At 34.7% G+C, this 17,216-nt stretch overlaps 3 protein-coding genes across 7 annotated transcripts; 1 reads left to right on the forward strand and 2 right to left on the reverse strand.

Moving 5' to 3' along the window:
* The first annotated feature begins 952 nt into the window (after positions 1-952).
* Positions 953-4,490, forward strand: LOC115982726 (uncharacterized protein YuxK). The gene is made up of 3 exons (XM_031105425.1): positions 953-1,398; positions 2,551-2,718; positions 4,142-4,490. Exons 1-3 carry the CDS (start codon positions 1,068-1,070, stop codon positions 4,351-4,353), a joined length of 711 nt encoding a protein of 236 aa, XP_030961285.1. The 5' UTR covers positions 953-1,067; the 3' UTR covers positions 4,354-4,490.
* Positions 4,491-5,126: 636 nt separating this feature from the next.
* LOC115982728 (protein PLASTID REDOX INSENSITIVE 2, chloroplastic) lies at positions 5,127-7,632 on the reverse strand. Its single transcript, XM_031105426.1, has 3 exons — positions 7,293-7,632; positions 7,076-7,171; positions 5,127-5,558 (listed from the first exon to the last, which is right to left on the reverse strand). The coding sequence occupies exons 1-3, from the start codon at positions 7,572-7,574 to the stop codon at positions 5,364-5,366; spliced, it is 573 nt and encodes a 190-aa protein (XP_030961286.1). The 5' UTR covers positions 7,575-7,632; the 3' UTR covers positions 5,127-5,363.
* A 1,008-nt stretch (positions 7,633-8,640) lies between these two features.
* LOC115982724 (DNA polymerase lambda) lies at positions 8,641-15,493 on the reverse strand. 5 transcript variants are annotated; one of them, XM_031105421.1, is made up of 14 exons: positions 15,311-15,493; positions 14,897-15,034; positions 13,756-14,103; positions 13,533-13,626; positions 13,314-13,432; positions 12,655-12,717; positions 12,055-12,234; positions 11,900-11,953; positions 11,501-11,589; positions 10,618-10,708; positions 10,201-10,290; positions 9,806-9,873; positions 9,073-9,157; positions 8,641-8,991 (listed from the first exon to the last, which is right to left on the reverse strand). In XM_031105421.1, the coding sequence occupies exons 1-14, from the start codon at positions 15,419-15,421 to the stop codon at positions 8,893-8,895; spliced, it is 1,629 nt and encodes a 542-aa protein (XP_030961281.1). In that variant the 5' UTR covers positions 15,422-15,493; the 3' UTR covers positions 8,641-8,892. The 5 variants fall into 5 exon arrangements, with proteins under 5 accessions (XP_030961281.1, XP_030961280.1, XP_030961283.1 ...); XM_031105420.1 differs by having other exon boundaries at positions 10,201-10,281; positions 13,314-13,444; XM_031105423.1 differs by having other exon boundaries at positions 9,084-9,157; positions 13,314-13,444.
* Positions 15,494-17,216: the final 1,723 nt, after the last annotated feature.

Below are 17,216 nucleotides of genomic sequence, written 5' to 3' on the forward strand. Positions count from 1 at the left end.
TAAATTAAATATAATAATTGAGGAATCATTCTTAAGTCTATCCATCTTGATCTAAAATGTGCAAATCACATAAAATTTTCAATCAAAAACGAATTCAAATTTTCCTAGAAAATATATATATATATATATATATATTTTAAAACAAATTGTGCCCTAAAACGAAGCAAAATAGCAAATACACAATGCCAAACTAAACCTAACCTAGCTATTTTTCCCTTTCCCCTAACTTTTTTTGGCAGCCAAACATAGGATTAATAAAAAATTAAAAAAAAATATAGAATAATTATAGATTAGTAAGTGGATTCAAATGGATGAGATCCATGGTTTTGACGCCATGGAGTTCGATTTTTGACTCCATGGAATCCAAATCATGGTCCAGTGATGTTGCCTCTGATTTTCATTCTATGATTTCCTTCTTTTTATGTGAGTGAGTGAGGTTTTGTGGCGTGTTCTACAAGATAGAGTTAAAGAGAGAGAAAATGGTTTATATTTTGTCTCGTTTGGTAGTTGAGAAAATGCCCAAGAAAATGAAGGAGAAAATTTTATGTTAGATGCTAGAAGTGGAGAAAGTGGCAGCTGGTTTACCCATTAAGGTTCATTCAATTGAATTACCCATTTGGGTCTAATCCATTTAACTCAAATATCTAATTAGGTTGGGTCAAGTTTTACCCAAATTAAGTAGGTCATGTGTGAGTTAATGAGTTTGGATAAAAATTATCACCTTTACCTAAACTATACTGTTATTTATTTATTTTTGTTGATATAATACTATTAATTTCATTTTGTACTAATAGCAAACTTGGTGTTGGGATGTAAAAATGTGATAAGAATCATAATTTAGAGGGTAAAACGTATTTAGAAGGTAAAGTGTAATAATGGTATAATTTAAAATAGTAAAAAGTAATTTCACCAAAATATTTGTTTTGGGACCCTTTTCTATTGTAAACTGTAATTGCGGTCCCTGCAGGACTTGCGCATCAAGAAATGCACCAATCTCTCAAAATCAGAACCCAAAATTTGAGAGATCAGAAAAGAAAGAAAGAAAGAAAGAAGAAGCCAAAATTTAAATGATGAGGAACAACATGACAACGTTGACGCGAGGTGTTGTTCGAAACTTATTATTGACAACTAAGTCAAAAACACCTTCCTCCTTTTACAATCGCTCCATTTCTTCAACCTCCTCATCAACCTTAACCGCAACAACTACAACGACAACAGCAAAAGCAGCAGCAATACCGTCCGACGTCGTTTCGGACGCTGTACCTGACGTGGCCGATGTCGATGAAGATGAAGAAGAAGAGGTGGTGTTCTCGAACACGGAGAAGACCGCGGTGGAACCCACTCTCCTTCAGCCACGTGTCCTCGTCTATGACGGTGTCTGCCACCTTTGTCACGGAGGTACTTTACGTGTTTTTTCAAAGTGTTTCTCTTATTAAGGCTTTATTTATTTATTTATAATTTTTGTTCACTGTTATGTGAAAAACCCATGCTTGGATTAGCTTATGTTCATTTATTTATTTATAAAAAAAATTAAACTGTTTAAAAGTACGGTTACACTTGCACAGTTGCACCTAAAAAATGAAACTTTTTTTATTTTTTATTTTTTAAGAACCAATAAAAAGAAAAAAAATTGAAACTTTAAGCTTGAAAATATGCTGAAACAAAACTTTAAACTGTGAAAAGGTTTATAATTAACACTTTGAATTTGAGATTGATTGACAATGTCTATCCTATCCCATTGTTCCAATTTAGTGCCAAAATTAGGCTAAGTTTAGTGGGTTGGTTGGGTGGTAGAGGTGGAGTGAACTAATGTCCTGTTGATTTGCAATGCCACCCCAATTAGTTTATTAATTTTGTTTTTTATGCTGGGATGGGCATGGAAATTTGGTCTCAAATCAATGCGTTGGGTTGCAAGAATATTTAGTTTAAAGTGGACATTTCCAAATGACCCCATTGTTTTAATGTTTGATAGCTAAGATTATGTTTATTTTTAATTTTTTTATTGAGGATCATGAACTTTTAGTGTCTTCATTTTTTTTTTTTTTTTTGTTGCAATAAATTGAATATGAGTTTTGTTTTTTTGATAGGAATCGAATCACAAATGGCAAATGTATGTGATGTTTGATTAGGCTCTATTTTGCAATCCTACCATTCATAACTTTGTAAAAGCTAATGAAAAACAAGGATGTTAGGTCGTAGGTATGGATTGATAGCTTGATATTTAATAATGGGTATCTGAAAAGTCACATGACCCACATCAATTTGGCAACAAAATAAATTGTTAATAGTTTTGTTACTTGCATACTAATGCTTCAAGCAAAACAATAATTCAAAACCATAATGATCCTCAATGTTCTTTCTTGTTACTTTCTTCAAGACCTTGTCTCTTTTTCAAAACCCAGAGAGTAGTCACATTTTGTTTAGGTTCATTTGTTAATGAATTTTGATGCTGGTTTTTGAGATGCTTTTCGCATTACTGCAATGATTGCTTGGATTGTAGCTTCTGGTATCTAATGTAGTGATTTAAAATTAGATATTTTATGTTTACAGGGGTGAAATGGGTGATTCAAGCAGACAAGTATAAGAAAATCAAGTATTGTTGCGTTCAGTCAAAGGCTGCTGAACCATACTTGCGATTGTGTGGTCTTGAACGAGAGGATGTTCTCCGTCGCTTTTTGTTCGTTGAAGGCCCTGGCTTGTATCACCAAGCATCAACTGGTTAGAAACCTCATCAGCTTTTGTATTACTTTTCAACTAAATGTATTAGTTTTTAATGAAAAGCTTTGTCTAAAAGTGTTCCTTCACATTTGGTTAGACTTAGTTTTTTAAGGATTTTGTTTCAACTGAAATCAGCTATCCTAAAAGCAGGTGGTAAGAGAACAAGAGCTTCATCTTCACTGCTTAAAATTTTGATTCATCTGTACTTACCTTGTAGCTGCAAGCTATCTAAACATATCAGTCTGCAGAATATAGATTGCAATGGATCTATGTTCTCCTTGCTAAATAGTATTTGATTAAAGGAGGGAAGAAGTTTTCTTAATGTTGTTGGAGAATGCCTATCATAACTCTTTCTTGCATTATCTACTCTTCTATGCATATGTTTGTTCAATAGAACTCTATTGGTTTAAATTGTGGAAGTTATTGGATCACTGGCTATCCCCTCCCACTTGTTCTCCTAGTGTCTTCCCTTTCCATCCCTCGACTGTGAGGATGATAGAAACCACCATATAAATGCAGCTCAAAGTCAACATGGTGAAGTTTTTTTTTGGGGGGCTCTTTATCAATTATCCTAGTTATGGATTTGAAAATCAACTTGATTTTCATTGAATACTGATGATTACTCTAAGATCCGCTCATATATAAATGATAGCTTTTATCAGGGTACAGAATACTTATTTTAAATATAATGGTGGAAACAGTTTACAGTGATTCTCCCAAAACTTGAGTTAGATTTAACTCCCAGGGACAGTGTTATTTAATTTTTTACACCCTGTGCCTATTAAATAGTATTGTCTAGATTGGTAATGCATAATTCTTTTCAGGAATGAATGTTTTTTTACCAAGTACTTGGGTCTGGCTAAATATCCTTGGCGTCCTTACTGTCCTTTTAAATCTGTATCCTTTGGATTACTTTGCTGCAAATCTGGGTTGATTAACACTACTGCTGGTTTGATCTTTGGCCAAATTATGAGAGTGAAAGAAGTGTAATTGAACACTGCTTGCACTTTATCTTGGAAGATTCAGTTGATGAAACAGTTTTATTTAAAAGCTATTAGATTCTTGCTTATTTTCTTTATAACAGTCGATCCCATTACATATTTGTAACTAGAAACTTTATGCTGCATAAGTTCCAAAATGAATTTCTTCTGTTACTGAATTTCAGTTTCAAGTTTTAGTGACTTAAGAGAATTTTGTGGTTTCAACTTTCAATGCATGTGTATCAAAATTCGAACATCCATTAGAGGACAAACTTATGAATGTTTGTGCAGATTGTTGTGCTTACAGACATGTGAATGCATATCATGTCAGTTACTATTGCTTTTCTTTGACCAGGCTGCTTCTCCTACTCTATAATCTACATTTTAACATTATTATTGCCAAGTGCCAAGGTCTTAACTTTTGTTGTGATGTGATTCTGCAGCTGCCTTGAAAGTTATGTCATATTTGCCGCTACCATACTCTGCCTTAAGCGCACTCTTGGTAGTTCCAACTCCGCTTAGGGATCCTGTCTACGATTACATTGCCAAGCGACGCTATAATTGGTTCGGGAAGAGTGAAGATTGTTTAGTTTTGAAAGAGAAAGAGTTGCTTGAACGTTTCATTGATAGGGAAGAAATGATGGACCGGAGTTGATCAGATTTGTAACTAGCCATCACCCATGTTTTGCTTGTACATGCCAGTTGCTAATTAGCCAAGCCTATTTTTGTCCAAACCATGAGTTTTTTTACCCGATGATAAGATACTACTGCAATAATATTCAACACGCACTATTCTGTCAATTATACAGTTTTTAAAAATGATCGTGTTTTCTTTGGCCCTCTAGATTGATTGCACTGACTAAATTCAAGCTGCCTGGTTTGGAGCACCAGTAATTAGAATGCAGTCAGCCGTTGAATGTTTAAAACTTAATAATGCCAGCTGTTATAGCCTGAAGAGTCTGTATAATTGTACAATGGAAATAACTTGATGCAAACTGATTTATCAGTGAACTGCTGAACACCTATCAGCATAAACCTTCCTGCTCTAAGAACAAGGTAAATCCATAGCTGTTTTGCTGAAACAGTGTTGGTTACTTGATTACTTGACTCAGGAAATTCTAGTAAAACATAACTTCAAAAACATACAATTGCCTAAAACTGTGTTGCTAGTTGTGATCTCTTTCAAGTACTGAGAAATACCAATGCACAAGATTGTCTTAAGCTCTAGATGCAAGAAATTTTAAAATTTCAACAAAATTTGATCATAGAAATGCAGGATATGAATCAAGTTTGCTGAATTCTTGATTCTAGGATGGACAATAATTTTACGTGTGGTTTGCTCCATTGAAAACATGGCAAATTTGCATTGCACTTTTGGTTTTTAAAGAAACACAAGCAGTCACACCTTTTTAGCCGAAGGAAAGGAGGGGTTCACTGAAATTGAATAGCTTCTGTTGATCTAAAATGCTATTAGTTTTACACTTAATGATACACTTTCAAGCTTATGCTTTCCCTACAACTAGTAACACCCCAAAACCTACTCGAATTTCATTTGCCGTAAGGAAACGCCGTACATATCAAAAATTCAAAATTAATGAATAGCTCTTACAACACACATTGACAATACTAGGGAGATAATACTCATGCCAGCAAGAGGCATTCAGCTTAATCACTATCACCACCAGTCCATTCATTCCAGTCCTTGTCAACATGTTTTTGTGCCCATTTGACTGCAGTACGTGCAGCCTGTGATCCTCCCGGCAATCCCCGCTCATTTATAGTATCAGCCATGTCAATAAATGGAAGGACCAATAGTGTTCCAGGACCACCATAATGAGTGTGTAAAAAGTTTTTGAATATCTGTTAAAAATATTATCACAGGCAACATAGTTTAAGTACCAGTGTACTTCCACATATCAACTGAACAAGTTCATCAGCAAAGATTCAGATAAATAGACAATCAAACATACATTTGCAACAAAATAGGTTACAAAATTAGAGGCTCAATATTTCTATTTTTTAGGTCAGACAAAAGTATGACACTTGAAAGATTCAGAGCAAAATTATACCTACAAAATTCTAGAAGAATACAGAATAAAATTTCCACAATTTGTTGAGTAGGAGACATTTTGCCACCATAATGAGTGGTTTGGAAAAAGTCGGTGTCCTAGGTACCCCCCCCAAACCCATTTGATCAATCTCTTTTTTCAAAGAAGTATAAACAATAATGTTTACATTATTTAAGATTTCACCATTCAACAACAGAATACAACTGATTGGATGCATTTTATTGATACATCCAGTGAGTAACTGGACCCCCCCCCCCCCCCCTTTTTTTTCTTCTTTTACAACATTAAAATTATTACTATTCAACTATAGGAGTCTCTGCATATCCCTTCAACATTTTACAGATCTAGTCAAGATAACACCAGTCAATTTGTAGAAGACAACACAAAGGCTACAAATTCTACTGGTAAACAAATCAGGGTCAAGAGAGTTTCCTGAAATTTTGTTGGGTGTTTCTAAAGCAGGCTATGGTGGCTTGCTTGTGAAGCAGTTCAAAAACCAACAAATCAAATTAACGGCAATAAGTGGTACCTATTTCTAGCTGTTATTTATACTAGAGAGCAAGGATATATAGGGGCATTCAGTACTATGAAATTCAGGAAGGCAAGGATACTTTTAGGATCACTGGATCAGTATCAACAAAAGTGATCTCTCCATCTACTGTCACCCTAAGGAAGATCACATATAATTGGGTCTCTTCTACATGATAAATTAAATGCCAATGCAATCAAATGCAATGATGTCTTGCTAGCCACCAGGCCTGTTACATATAGTCCAGGTCCTACACAAAGTGGCATTGTAATTTGTACATTGCAACACTGCTACTCAAACCAAGAAATTTGTTACATTAACTCAACAAAGCTTTATTTACAACAATGTAGGATAAGCACTATGAATAATTTTCTGCCAAATACCAAAGAAAACCTAAAATTAGAAATTATTTTTCCATAGCAACTACTTTTCTAGTGAACCCCAAGATATTGATTTTCTTGTACAACAAAGATAGCATTAAAACTAATGTTTTATGACAACGAATTGTGTATTACATGTAACAAAACAACTGCTGACATAGCCAGTTATTATTGGACATAATAAAAATGATGTCAGTGCTAGCCCTATGTTAAAGTGACATTGTTCCAATTATAACAAACCATGTTAACAATTGTGAAAAATATTGTGTCCTTGGCATTAATCTTTACGGAGTCGAACATGCAGTTGAGCAGCACAAAAATTTGGTACAACTTGACCTTAACCCATAAAAATGCCATAACAAGCAAAATGTAAATTTTATGCAGGGAAATTGAGAGTACCTCAGTGCAGATTTCAACAACTTCTTCAGCTGAGTCTCCATATATTTCATTCTTCACAAACTTCTTGTGGAGATGGGTCTTAAATTTTTTTGTCTCCTGAACCCAATTTTAATAAAAAATAAAAAGTAGCAACCAAACTTAAATAATAGTAAGTATTAACAGTATAAAATGGTTATGTAACACAACGTTATACACGTAAAATGGAAAAGAGACTTACTGAATCAGCGAATTCAGGAATTGGGTCTGGAAATTTATACTCGGCTGCTTTGCAAATATGGTTTGTGAAAGAGGAGGAGAGTGAGAGTGGCAAGCTTTGTGGTTTTTTGGTTAACGAAGAAGAAGAAGAAGAAGGGTATGGATAGGAACATATGTACCCAAAACCAGTTGAGCTACTGTATGGAGATGAAGAAGAAGAGGAAGAAGAAGAAGAAGAAGAAGAAGAAAAGAAAGGGAAGGATGAGTGACAAGTTGAAGGAGCTGTGCCTATTCTCAAAGCCATTCTCTTCTGTCTACTCTCTGTGGTCTATCCAGATAAACCCTGCTGCTGATAAGGGGGTTTTAAAACTTTTATAACGTACTTATACCAGTTGCTACTTACTATTACCATAGCATTTTACAGATTCAGCCCCTCGTTTGTGGCTTTTGTGTTAAGTTCGGAATGGTAAAATAGTAACATGGAAGGACAAGATTTTTGATTTAAAATCTAAAAAGTATTGTTCCATGATTGATTTTTTTTTTTTTTTTTTTGGGGGGGCTATATAGGTGTAATTTGATAATAAGAAATTTTACTAATTAAACCACGTGTTATACTTCATGATAATAAATCCTCTTTTATTATTGAACCATGATATTAATCAATTTTTAATATATAGATATATATATATATATACATATATATTTATTTATTTATTTAAGTAGGATTGAGATAATTCTAATATACAAAGTTAACCAAAATCCACACAACAGGATTCACTCATGACTTTAGGTAAATATTAATAATAATATTAGACTACACTAATAAGGTTAGCCCCTTTTTGTGGACTGAGATTTTTTCTATGTTTGCCAGAATTTAATTTTGTAGCTCATAACTTAGCAACTTTGGGTTGCCTCTTATGATGCATGTGACCTCTTGTGATGCATGGGAGCTTCCAACCATCTCCTCGTTACCCTCTTTGTCCATGCTTAATGAATTCATTTGTTCAGAAAAATAAATATCCAACAAATGAAGTATATAGATTATACAGTATACAGTTTGGATTTAACCATGCTTGAATTTTCTAAGCCCACATAATGTAGTTGAATTTAAGTGCATAATACCTCCTAAAACTATTTTTTTTTGGTTAGAACATCACTACCTTAGGCTGTTGGGCATCAGAATTCTTAAACCAATGCCACACTAGTGCCACCCAAGGCAAGTTGGCTATCTAACCACTGATTCATTATCATATCACATGGATGGTTTCTTCTTTTCTTGTTATTCACCCTAATCCTTTCTTCCCAGTTCCCTCTAATCCTTTCCTTGCCGCATATTTCTAGTGCTAAAAAAAATTTTCATGCTGCGGAAATTGAGGACCAAAGCGAAAGCTCAACCCTGTGGTGGCATCACTGTTTTTACTTGGACCCCCTTGTTTGAATTACATGGCTTAAAAGGCTAGCATGCCAAAGAAAAATCCCTCTTTTTCTAACCTGTTGTTATATCATAATTTACAAGGAAAGCATGCCAAAAAACTCTCAGCAACAAAGAGTGAGGGAAGAATGATGCAAAACCAAGCATGGTAACTCTTATGTACAGCATGCTTATACAAACTATTCACAGCTCACAGATTCCTTTCGTGTGGTTCAAGCCAAGGAAATCCCAGGAAGTCAAACACCTCTTTCTCCGTGTTAAATTTCAAACTTGCACTAGCTCTTGTTCCCTGCAATTGAACAACGCATGCTAAAGCTAGATGAACCATGTAAACAAGTGAAAGTACAACAAACTCATATAAACTCATTACCCGTTTACCGCCTGAACCATGAGTAGCTGGAAACAGCCCTGTATCATCAAGCCTGAATCCTTTAGATTCTGCCAGCAATCTCAACCTACACCCAAGTATCAAGTAAATCGTATAACTTTTACTCAACTGTGGGTGGTTTTGAATTTCTTTTTAAAAAAAAAACTTTCTTGATTGATCCATAAGTCTATTTGTCATAAATATTGCCCAAGCATAATGAAGACATTCTAAAATTGATGCAAAATATGGAGTCCGTATAGAAAGTGAATCAATTTGGTATGAGAGAAAAGTAGGTACAAGGAATGGTTCTGGAAGACTCAACACCATTCTGTTGGTAGCAATAATTGTCAGTACTATCAAAAAAGCTAGTTGTTTTTTTCCCCCTAATTTAACCTACTGCTTTCCAAGATATGTTAGTTCAGCAAATTCTGTTTATAGCAATATAGCATATTACTTAGAAATTTATACAACAATTGCTAGACATGTTATTCAACAGGAGCACTACACTCTTTCCAATATTAAATATTTTTGATAGATGCATCATCCTCATCCTTTGTTCATTTGCAAATATACAACATTTGGCACAGCTGACACGTTTTTTTTAAGCCTACAATATCCTATGCAGAGGGATCAGACATACATTCTGTGAACTTCTTTTGTTTTCATTAGGCAAACACTTCATAAGGTAGAATATTTAAGAAACTACAGAATTCAATAGTCAGTAAGGAGATTATACCTCCTATTTAACACATCATTCCCTGTCCAAGCTATAAGTCCAAATGCATATATATCCCTTGGGTATACCTACAAAAATATAATATATGCATTAAAAGTATCACGAAATCAATCATATACATTTCTGCAATTCTACGTATAACAATCAATTAAAAGCTGTATACAACCAAAGGTGGCTGTGTCTATGTGAACAGATAATCAACTAAGAGAATTAACCAGAAAAGACTGGCCGCCTTCTTTTTCCCTCCCTGTTAGAAGTAACACTTTTTTTTTGCGTGGGGGGGGAGGGGTGGTGGGGGCGTGGTTTCAAGCATGAAAAAAGGATTGGAAGAGGGGTTCTTCTCTCACATTGTTCCTTCTGGTATTTTGTCTGAAATTAAGGAAACAATCAAGTACCTTCAAATCTATGCGGTGCCGCAGCTCACGCCCAGGATATGTGCATAGACCAAAGTAAGTGTCAACACCAGAATCAGTACCCTGTGCAAACTTTTGCATAAAGTTAATGTGGGCATATTACAAGAAGTCTGACAATCACGAGGATCTCATTTCTTATGATTGAAAAATGCAATTTGCAGAAACAAACTAATAGCTCTCAAAATTCACAAGTTTTATTGTAAAACAATGGTTCTTAAAATATGCTACACGAGATGACCAAAAATAAAAAAGGAAGCATCCAAAAAATAAATACCTATAAACTTCATTTATCTCTCCCTCTCACATATAACATAGAATACAAGAAATAAGAGAGTCATGCATTCTGCAAAGAGGGAGGGAGAGAGATAGGTCAATCAAACAGAAGAAAAATGATATTACCTCCTCACTGTGAGTAGTGAAAATCAAATCCTCTCTTAAGAACTTCATATCCTTTAAACGCTCAACATATTTTGATAAAAAACCTCTATGACTGTGGGTACAGAGTAATAACACATATATGACAGTTAGAATTTACAAAGCAGAAAGACTATAAGTCATAAAAGAATGTAAGACAGGTAAAGGGGTGACATAAAACAAAAATGATAACGTTAAAAAAAAAAGGCATGTCAAAGAATTGGGGCAGAAAGTGGCAAGATCTGCAGCAATCAAGGGTTAATTCAATTAGGTCATAAGAAATAATGTCTTTCATAGAATCTTTTATGTTTGTAGAAAAACTGTTTGTTGGAATTTGGAGGCATCCAGTAATTTAATCTACACTCTTTGGAACCAAGATCAGCCAGATATATGGTGGGTAATCAAAAACTTATTTGATAGGTAAAAACAAATAGGTAAGGTCTATGTTTGAGTTCTTATTCAAAAAAAAAAAAAAAAAAAAAAAGGGTCTGTAGAAAAATGTCTTGGATTTCTTATACTAATTGACCATAATATTTTTTTTATTGGCAGCTTACACATACACTCATTGGGTTTGAAACCCACGACCTCACCCCTACCCTTTTCTTATAGGGGGGAAAGGTGCCATTTGACAACTCATTGGATATTTGAAGATAAATTTTTTTATAAGTATATTTCTTCTACCATTTACATTTATATTTCATTCTATCAAGGGAAGAAAGAGATGCCATAAAGAGAACAAAGCTGAATTCAGGAAAGAAGAAAACAGTTGGCCTAAAAGCAACTGATCTCCTCTAAGATCAAGACAAGTGAACATTGTCAATGAAACAAAATATAAGGTGACACACTAAGAGATGAAATAATTTTGTACCTTCTCCCATCAGGATGTGTAATTATAATGTCTAAATCCCCACAGGAAGCTTTTCCACGTCTAAATGATCCTCCACAGACTATGTTCACCTTCAAGACAGACATCAAAATGGTAGGATAACCCATATACAAATATGCATAATTAATGCTAGAATTATAAACCATGCTTTTGCCCTGAAATTTGATTGCCAATGAATTATATCTCGATCCACATCTAATTGAATAACAATGATGAACCAAATTAAATTCGCATATAATCAGTTCATTTAACATTGTCACCTGATATTAACCAACTAATTTATAATGCTAAACACACAGAGAGAAAAAGAAATCACATTTATTGCTAAAAGAAAGTTTGGGCAGAAAGCATTTGCACCAAAGAAAAAGTGATAGTGCTCACCCCATGCAAAATATCCTCCCCAACTTTCTGAAGAAGAAGATCCATCTCTTGAACCTGTGGAATCAGAAATAACTTCAAATACATCCAAGGTGAAGTGAATCTAGACCTTCTAGATTAGCAATGCAAAATTCTAAGAACTAACATGGATATCAGACCTCATGGCGTGGAATCCTCTGCTTGATATCATCAAAATATTTTAACCCAATTCTTTGTGAATTTGTTAATGAATTCTCATTTTTCAGATCATCTAGTGTACGATGTCCTTTCTCATATAATTTAAGGGCAGTGGCAGGACCAATACCCCAAACTTCGCCAAATAAGGTGATTGTTCGTACCTGCAAATGGTAATGCAGTTGAAAGAAAGATTATTAAAAAGATAAGAATTATGGTCAGATATAGCTTGTATATATGTATATATATTCATAATCTCCAATACTGCGTAAGTGGATAAACAATTTAAAACCCACTCCAAATAGAATGGAATTTCTTTCTTGCTAGTCACTGTACATAGTGCCAACAAAGAAGCTCCAGAACATAAAACTTCAAAAAAATATTAAAAGAATAAGATCTTCAATCATTGGCATACAAAGACTAGATTCACGAAAGCGAGTCCAAATTAATGGAATAATCATTTATTCAAAAAGGTGATAACAAGGAAGAAGATACTTAACAATCAGAAAGAATGTAAATAACTCATGATGCATTTAGCAGTTCATGATAGTAAATTCTAGTTTTACTGAGGACCTTTGCAACACCTTTTCATCTTTTTCAAAGTGCTCCAGCTTGGATAACTTCCCAGTTGTCACTATCTCCTGGATCTGCAAGTAATTACAAAAAAAAAAAAAAATCTGTAAACTTTAGATGATAGAATTTAAAGCATCCTGTACACCAGAGAGTGCATAATACTACAACATAGTCTTCTCTAAATTCTGATTGTAACTCTTATGTGTAAGGATCCAAAACTAATGTACAAAATTTTGAGTTTCAAGATTGGAATTAAATACCTCACCGCATTAATCTTCAATGTTCGAAGCACACAGTGTAGATAATTTTACATAACAGACCACAATTCAGCTAAGCATGTAACAATATCATGATGAGACTCATGACTTAGCAAAAAAATTTCCTGGTGACTCATAATCATATATTCAACATTCATATAGGCAAATAATAAACTACCCTATTATTCAAACTTAAAAGGGGTCAAGTAAGTGACTAAGAAACTAGTCAGCTGTACCATTCTTAGAAGTGCAATGTTTAACATTTGTATAGAATTCATACCTATCAAAAAAAAAAAATTGTATAGAATTCATGTGATGACCAACTGAGATAAAAGACTAAGCTTTAAAAGACAAGCCAAGTAAACAACCTAGGCCAATAATGCAGACACCTACTCAAGAGCATGTTCACTTACATGATCTTGCAGTGACTTCCCAATTGAGGGTAGGTCTTTGACCTGGTCTGCACTGTCAATTTTAAAGGACAACTTCTCAATAACTGCAATGGCCTTGTAGTAGCTAAATGACCTCCGGTCTTCACCCAATGCTTCCATTAGCAATAATCACAAGGAATCAGATCACCAAGAGGTCAAAGAAAAAAACAACCAAAAATAAAGAATTAATTTTAGTCTCACCTCTATATATGTTAACAAGCTTTCCAAATATCTCAGTTAGATTCCTGTTTAAATCAGGAGGACTATATGGCAAGGATGTTTGCATTGTGTCAACCTGATTGAAAATGGTAAAAGTATTTAGTTGCAAAGAGAAAAGAAAGCCTAAATTCCACAAAACAATTGCCATGGCTACAAAATTTCCAATACAAAGTTCCAGAGAATATCTGAATTATTGGCATCTTACATCCTTATTAGAAGGATCTGGGGTCAGTGGACTGGTATTCACTGGGCTTAGAGTACTGGGTGAATCCTCATAACTTCCAGGAGTACTCGGTGCGTCATATAGAGCACTACTTTTTGCATCTTCCTTGCTTTCTGCATTTACATTTTTCGAATCTTCAGGAGAGGATCTGATTTTTTTGCTATGTGATGGTTCTTCGTCGCTAGTAGTGTTTTTGTTGGCTTCTTTAGGAACTAAAGACTTGTCTGGGATGTTATCTCCTTCTCGGTCCACTTTAATATAGTACAAATCCTCAGATACCTTTTCTCCTAATCTCAAGCTGTCCTCTAGCCACTGATAAAGGAGAGCCCTCTGCAAAAAGTGGTAGTACATAGATGAATATGATATATGAAGACAAAAAATCTAATCTAACAAAATTATCAAGTTTTCTCAAGAAACAAGTAAAAATAATTTATCAGAAACTACTTGATAGAGAAGTCCTACAGAGTTGAATGTTGAACTTGGCCTATACCTAACTAGAGAGTCTTGCCATGACATGTCCTTTATATCCAAAATCTATGTTCCTGAAAAATAGCCTCTGAGGATTTTAATGTAGGCAATGTAGTAGTTTAAGTGTAACTCCTTAGACCATAACTGATTTCCCATAATTGACGTGGGTCATTAAACTCAACTAACAAGAGTCCAACATAGATAACATAGAGGTAAAGTACACTGTACACCACTTTTTTTTTATAAGTACACCACTTTGATTACAATCTTTGTCAGCTGCTATGATTTTAAGCACACTTGTGTGTATTTTGCAAGCACAAAAAGGCCAGTTTTTTGGGCTTTCGAGCATATTTTGGTGGGCCCCACATTAAAAAAAATCCCCTTAAGCAAACAGCAAATCGCATTCAAACTTCAATCTTAGCAAGCAAATTTAGCTGCTAATTTGGTCCTCCAGTAAAAATATTAATCAAGAACTCTAACTACGAAACTGAATGGAAGTAATAAAATTTTAAACAATATAATTAGACTTAAAGTTATATGTCAAACTTGTAAGTAAGACCATATTAAATTAAATTATGCAACCATGTAGGAATATGTAAACCATCATACAAAATGAAAATCATGCTCAAACAGAGAGACAAGAACAGAGACTCACTCCCTTAAAGCGTTCCAAGCGTTCAGCGGCCACTTGTTTGAGAAGAGCTTCTGAGTTCATAGCAAATACATGAGTGACCCTTTTGGATAAGCGCTCTTCTATTGCAGCCCCCATTTGCACCAGTTTCTGCTTCCAAATCTTTATATACCCAAAAAAAAAGAGAGACAGAAAGATTCAAATGCAAATAAATATGGGCAAAACTGAGGTACAAATTCCTTAGTTAACAATAAAATTCTTGCATTGACCAATACAACAAAATTTATATTAACTTTCTCAAAGGGAATGAAAATAAATGCAGTTATGTATGTGTTAGAATATAATTGGAGAAGCTAATGTAGAACACCTAGGAACTGTAACTAAGTTTTGTTTGATAATATACTAAAAACAAAGCACAAACGTAGAAGGAGTTAGAACCTGTAATCGGCGAGGCTGAACTCCATGTTGGACTAAGAAAACAACCATTCCTGCGAAAATCCCATCTGGGTCTTGAGGGGTACTTTTGTTTTTCGTTGTCTTTGGCGCCATTGCTATCAGTCCCTTTGCTTTTTCTCCTACAATCCAAGTGACTTTTGTTAACTTGAAACTGGTAACCGAAAATGATGGTATTTTTTCTAATTACAAATTATACCCCCTAAAATTTGGGGTAATTTTTTAATTTGTTCTTTAAAGTTTCAATTTTTTATTTGCCCCCTTATGTCAATGTACTACTGTAGTGTTACAGTACTATACTTTACCAAATTGGCATAACAATACACTCTCTATATTTGTATTTTTTTTTTTTTTTACACCTTTTTTTATCTTTGGGATTTTCTGATATTAAACCCTTTATGTTTGGAGTTTTTTTTTTAATTTTATTTATTTATATTAATTTGACACTTAACGGACAATTAGGCATGACACATTGACGAAATGCTGATATGGAGTAAATCTAAACCATACCTTAATGCTCCTAAAAAAAACATGCCTAATCATAATGTTTGGGGAGCAAATTAATCGATTGAAACTTTGGGGATAAAGGATGTATTCATTTCTTTATTCAAATCCGGTTTTACTCTACCTGGACCATTGCTAGATCTTAGAAATAGAAAAACTACAACTTTACTTCTAATGTTAATCTTCTTCCCCTCACCATCCCAATCAATTATGAAGTCCCATTTTGTCCACCTTTCCCTTTCTTTTTCTTTTTTTGGTGAAAAGGAAATGCATTAACGAACTAAGGAGAAAACAACAATTTAGGGAAAAGCCTATTCAAATACAACCCATTAAAGTCAAATCTAGAAAATTAACTGAGTCCAAAGGCGGACTTTCCAAAATAACAAAATCATTAGCTTGAAGCCCTCCTAAGCACGCAAGAGCGTCAGCACACCTATTGGCTTCACGGAAACAATACCTTAAGCGAATCTAAGGGATCCGGGACACCAAAAGCCTACAATCATCCATAAGGGGAGAGACAAATACATTATAGTAATTCGGGTTAGAGATGGCATCTACTATAGCTTTAGCATCTATCTCTACTTCTACTGTAGCAAAGTTGCGATTATGACATAAAATAAGCCCATCATGAAGTGACCAAAGTTCTACAATAAAACTGGTAGTCTTTCCAATTTTGCGAGCAAAACCCACAACCTAATTCCCTGCCTTATCTCAGATTAAAGCCCTTCCCCCTGCTAGGCCAGGGTTGCCAAGGGAAGAACCATCCGTGGTCAATTTCACCCAACCACTTACAGGTTTGCTCCATCGAACAGGTCTACAAACTCGCATAATAGTTTCCTTGTGAGGGCCAGCATAGCAGGTATACTCTATGGCTATGTGAGATATTTCCTTAACTAGCTGTGGGTTCGACCTCTGCTCCTTGAACACCACCTGGTTCCTATGCTTCCAGATAAGCCATATAGCAAATAGAAAAATTTTATTCCAGGGAATAGCATGGCAACCAACTTTTTGTTGCTTGGTGTCGTATTCCTCCAATCACTCCTGAAGGTTTCCACTGAAAAAGGACATGTTTACCCAATTCTCACCCAGCTGGTCCCAAACATGTTTAACCATTCTACGATCACGAAAGACATTGATGATTAACTCACTACATGTGTGGTAGAGAGGGCATTGAGTGTTAAGAAGCATACCCCTTTGATTGAGGCACTCCTTCACCCCGATGCTATCGTGATAATAGAGCCACACAAAAGATTGGATCCTAGGAAGCACCTTAGACTTCCATATCCCCTTACCCCTAAATGAATCAACATTATCCTGATTAATGGCTATCTTATAAGCTTATCCGAGGTTAAAAATGCCATGATTGGACTCGTTCCAAGTCAACTTG

Source organism: Quercus lobata, chromosome 3 (assembly GCF_001633185.2).
Source record: "Quercus lobata isolate SW786 chromosome 3, ValleyOak3.0 Primary Assembly, whole genome shotgun sequence".
NCBI lineage: Eukaryota > Viridiplantae > Streptophyta > Magnoliopsida > Fagales > Fagaceae > Quercus > Quercus lobata.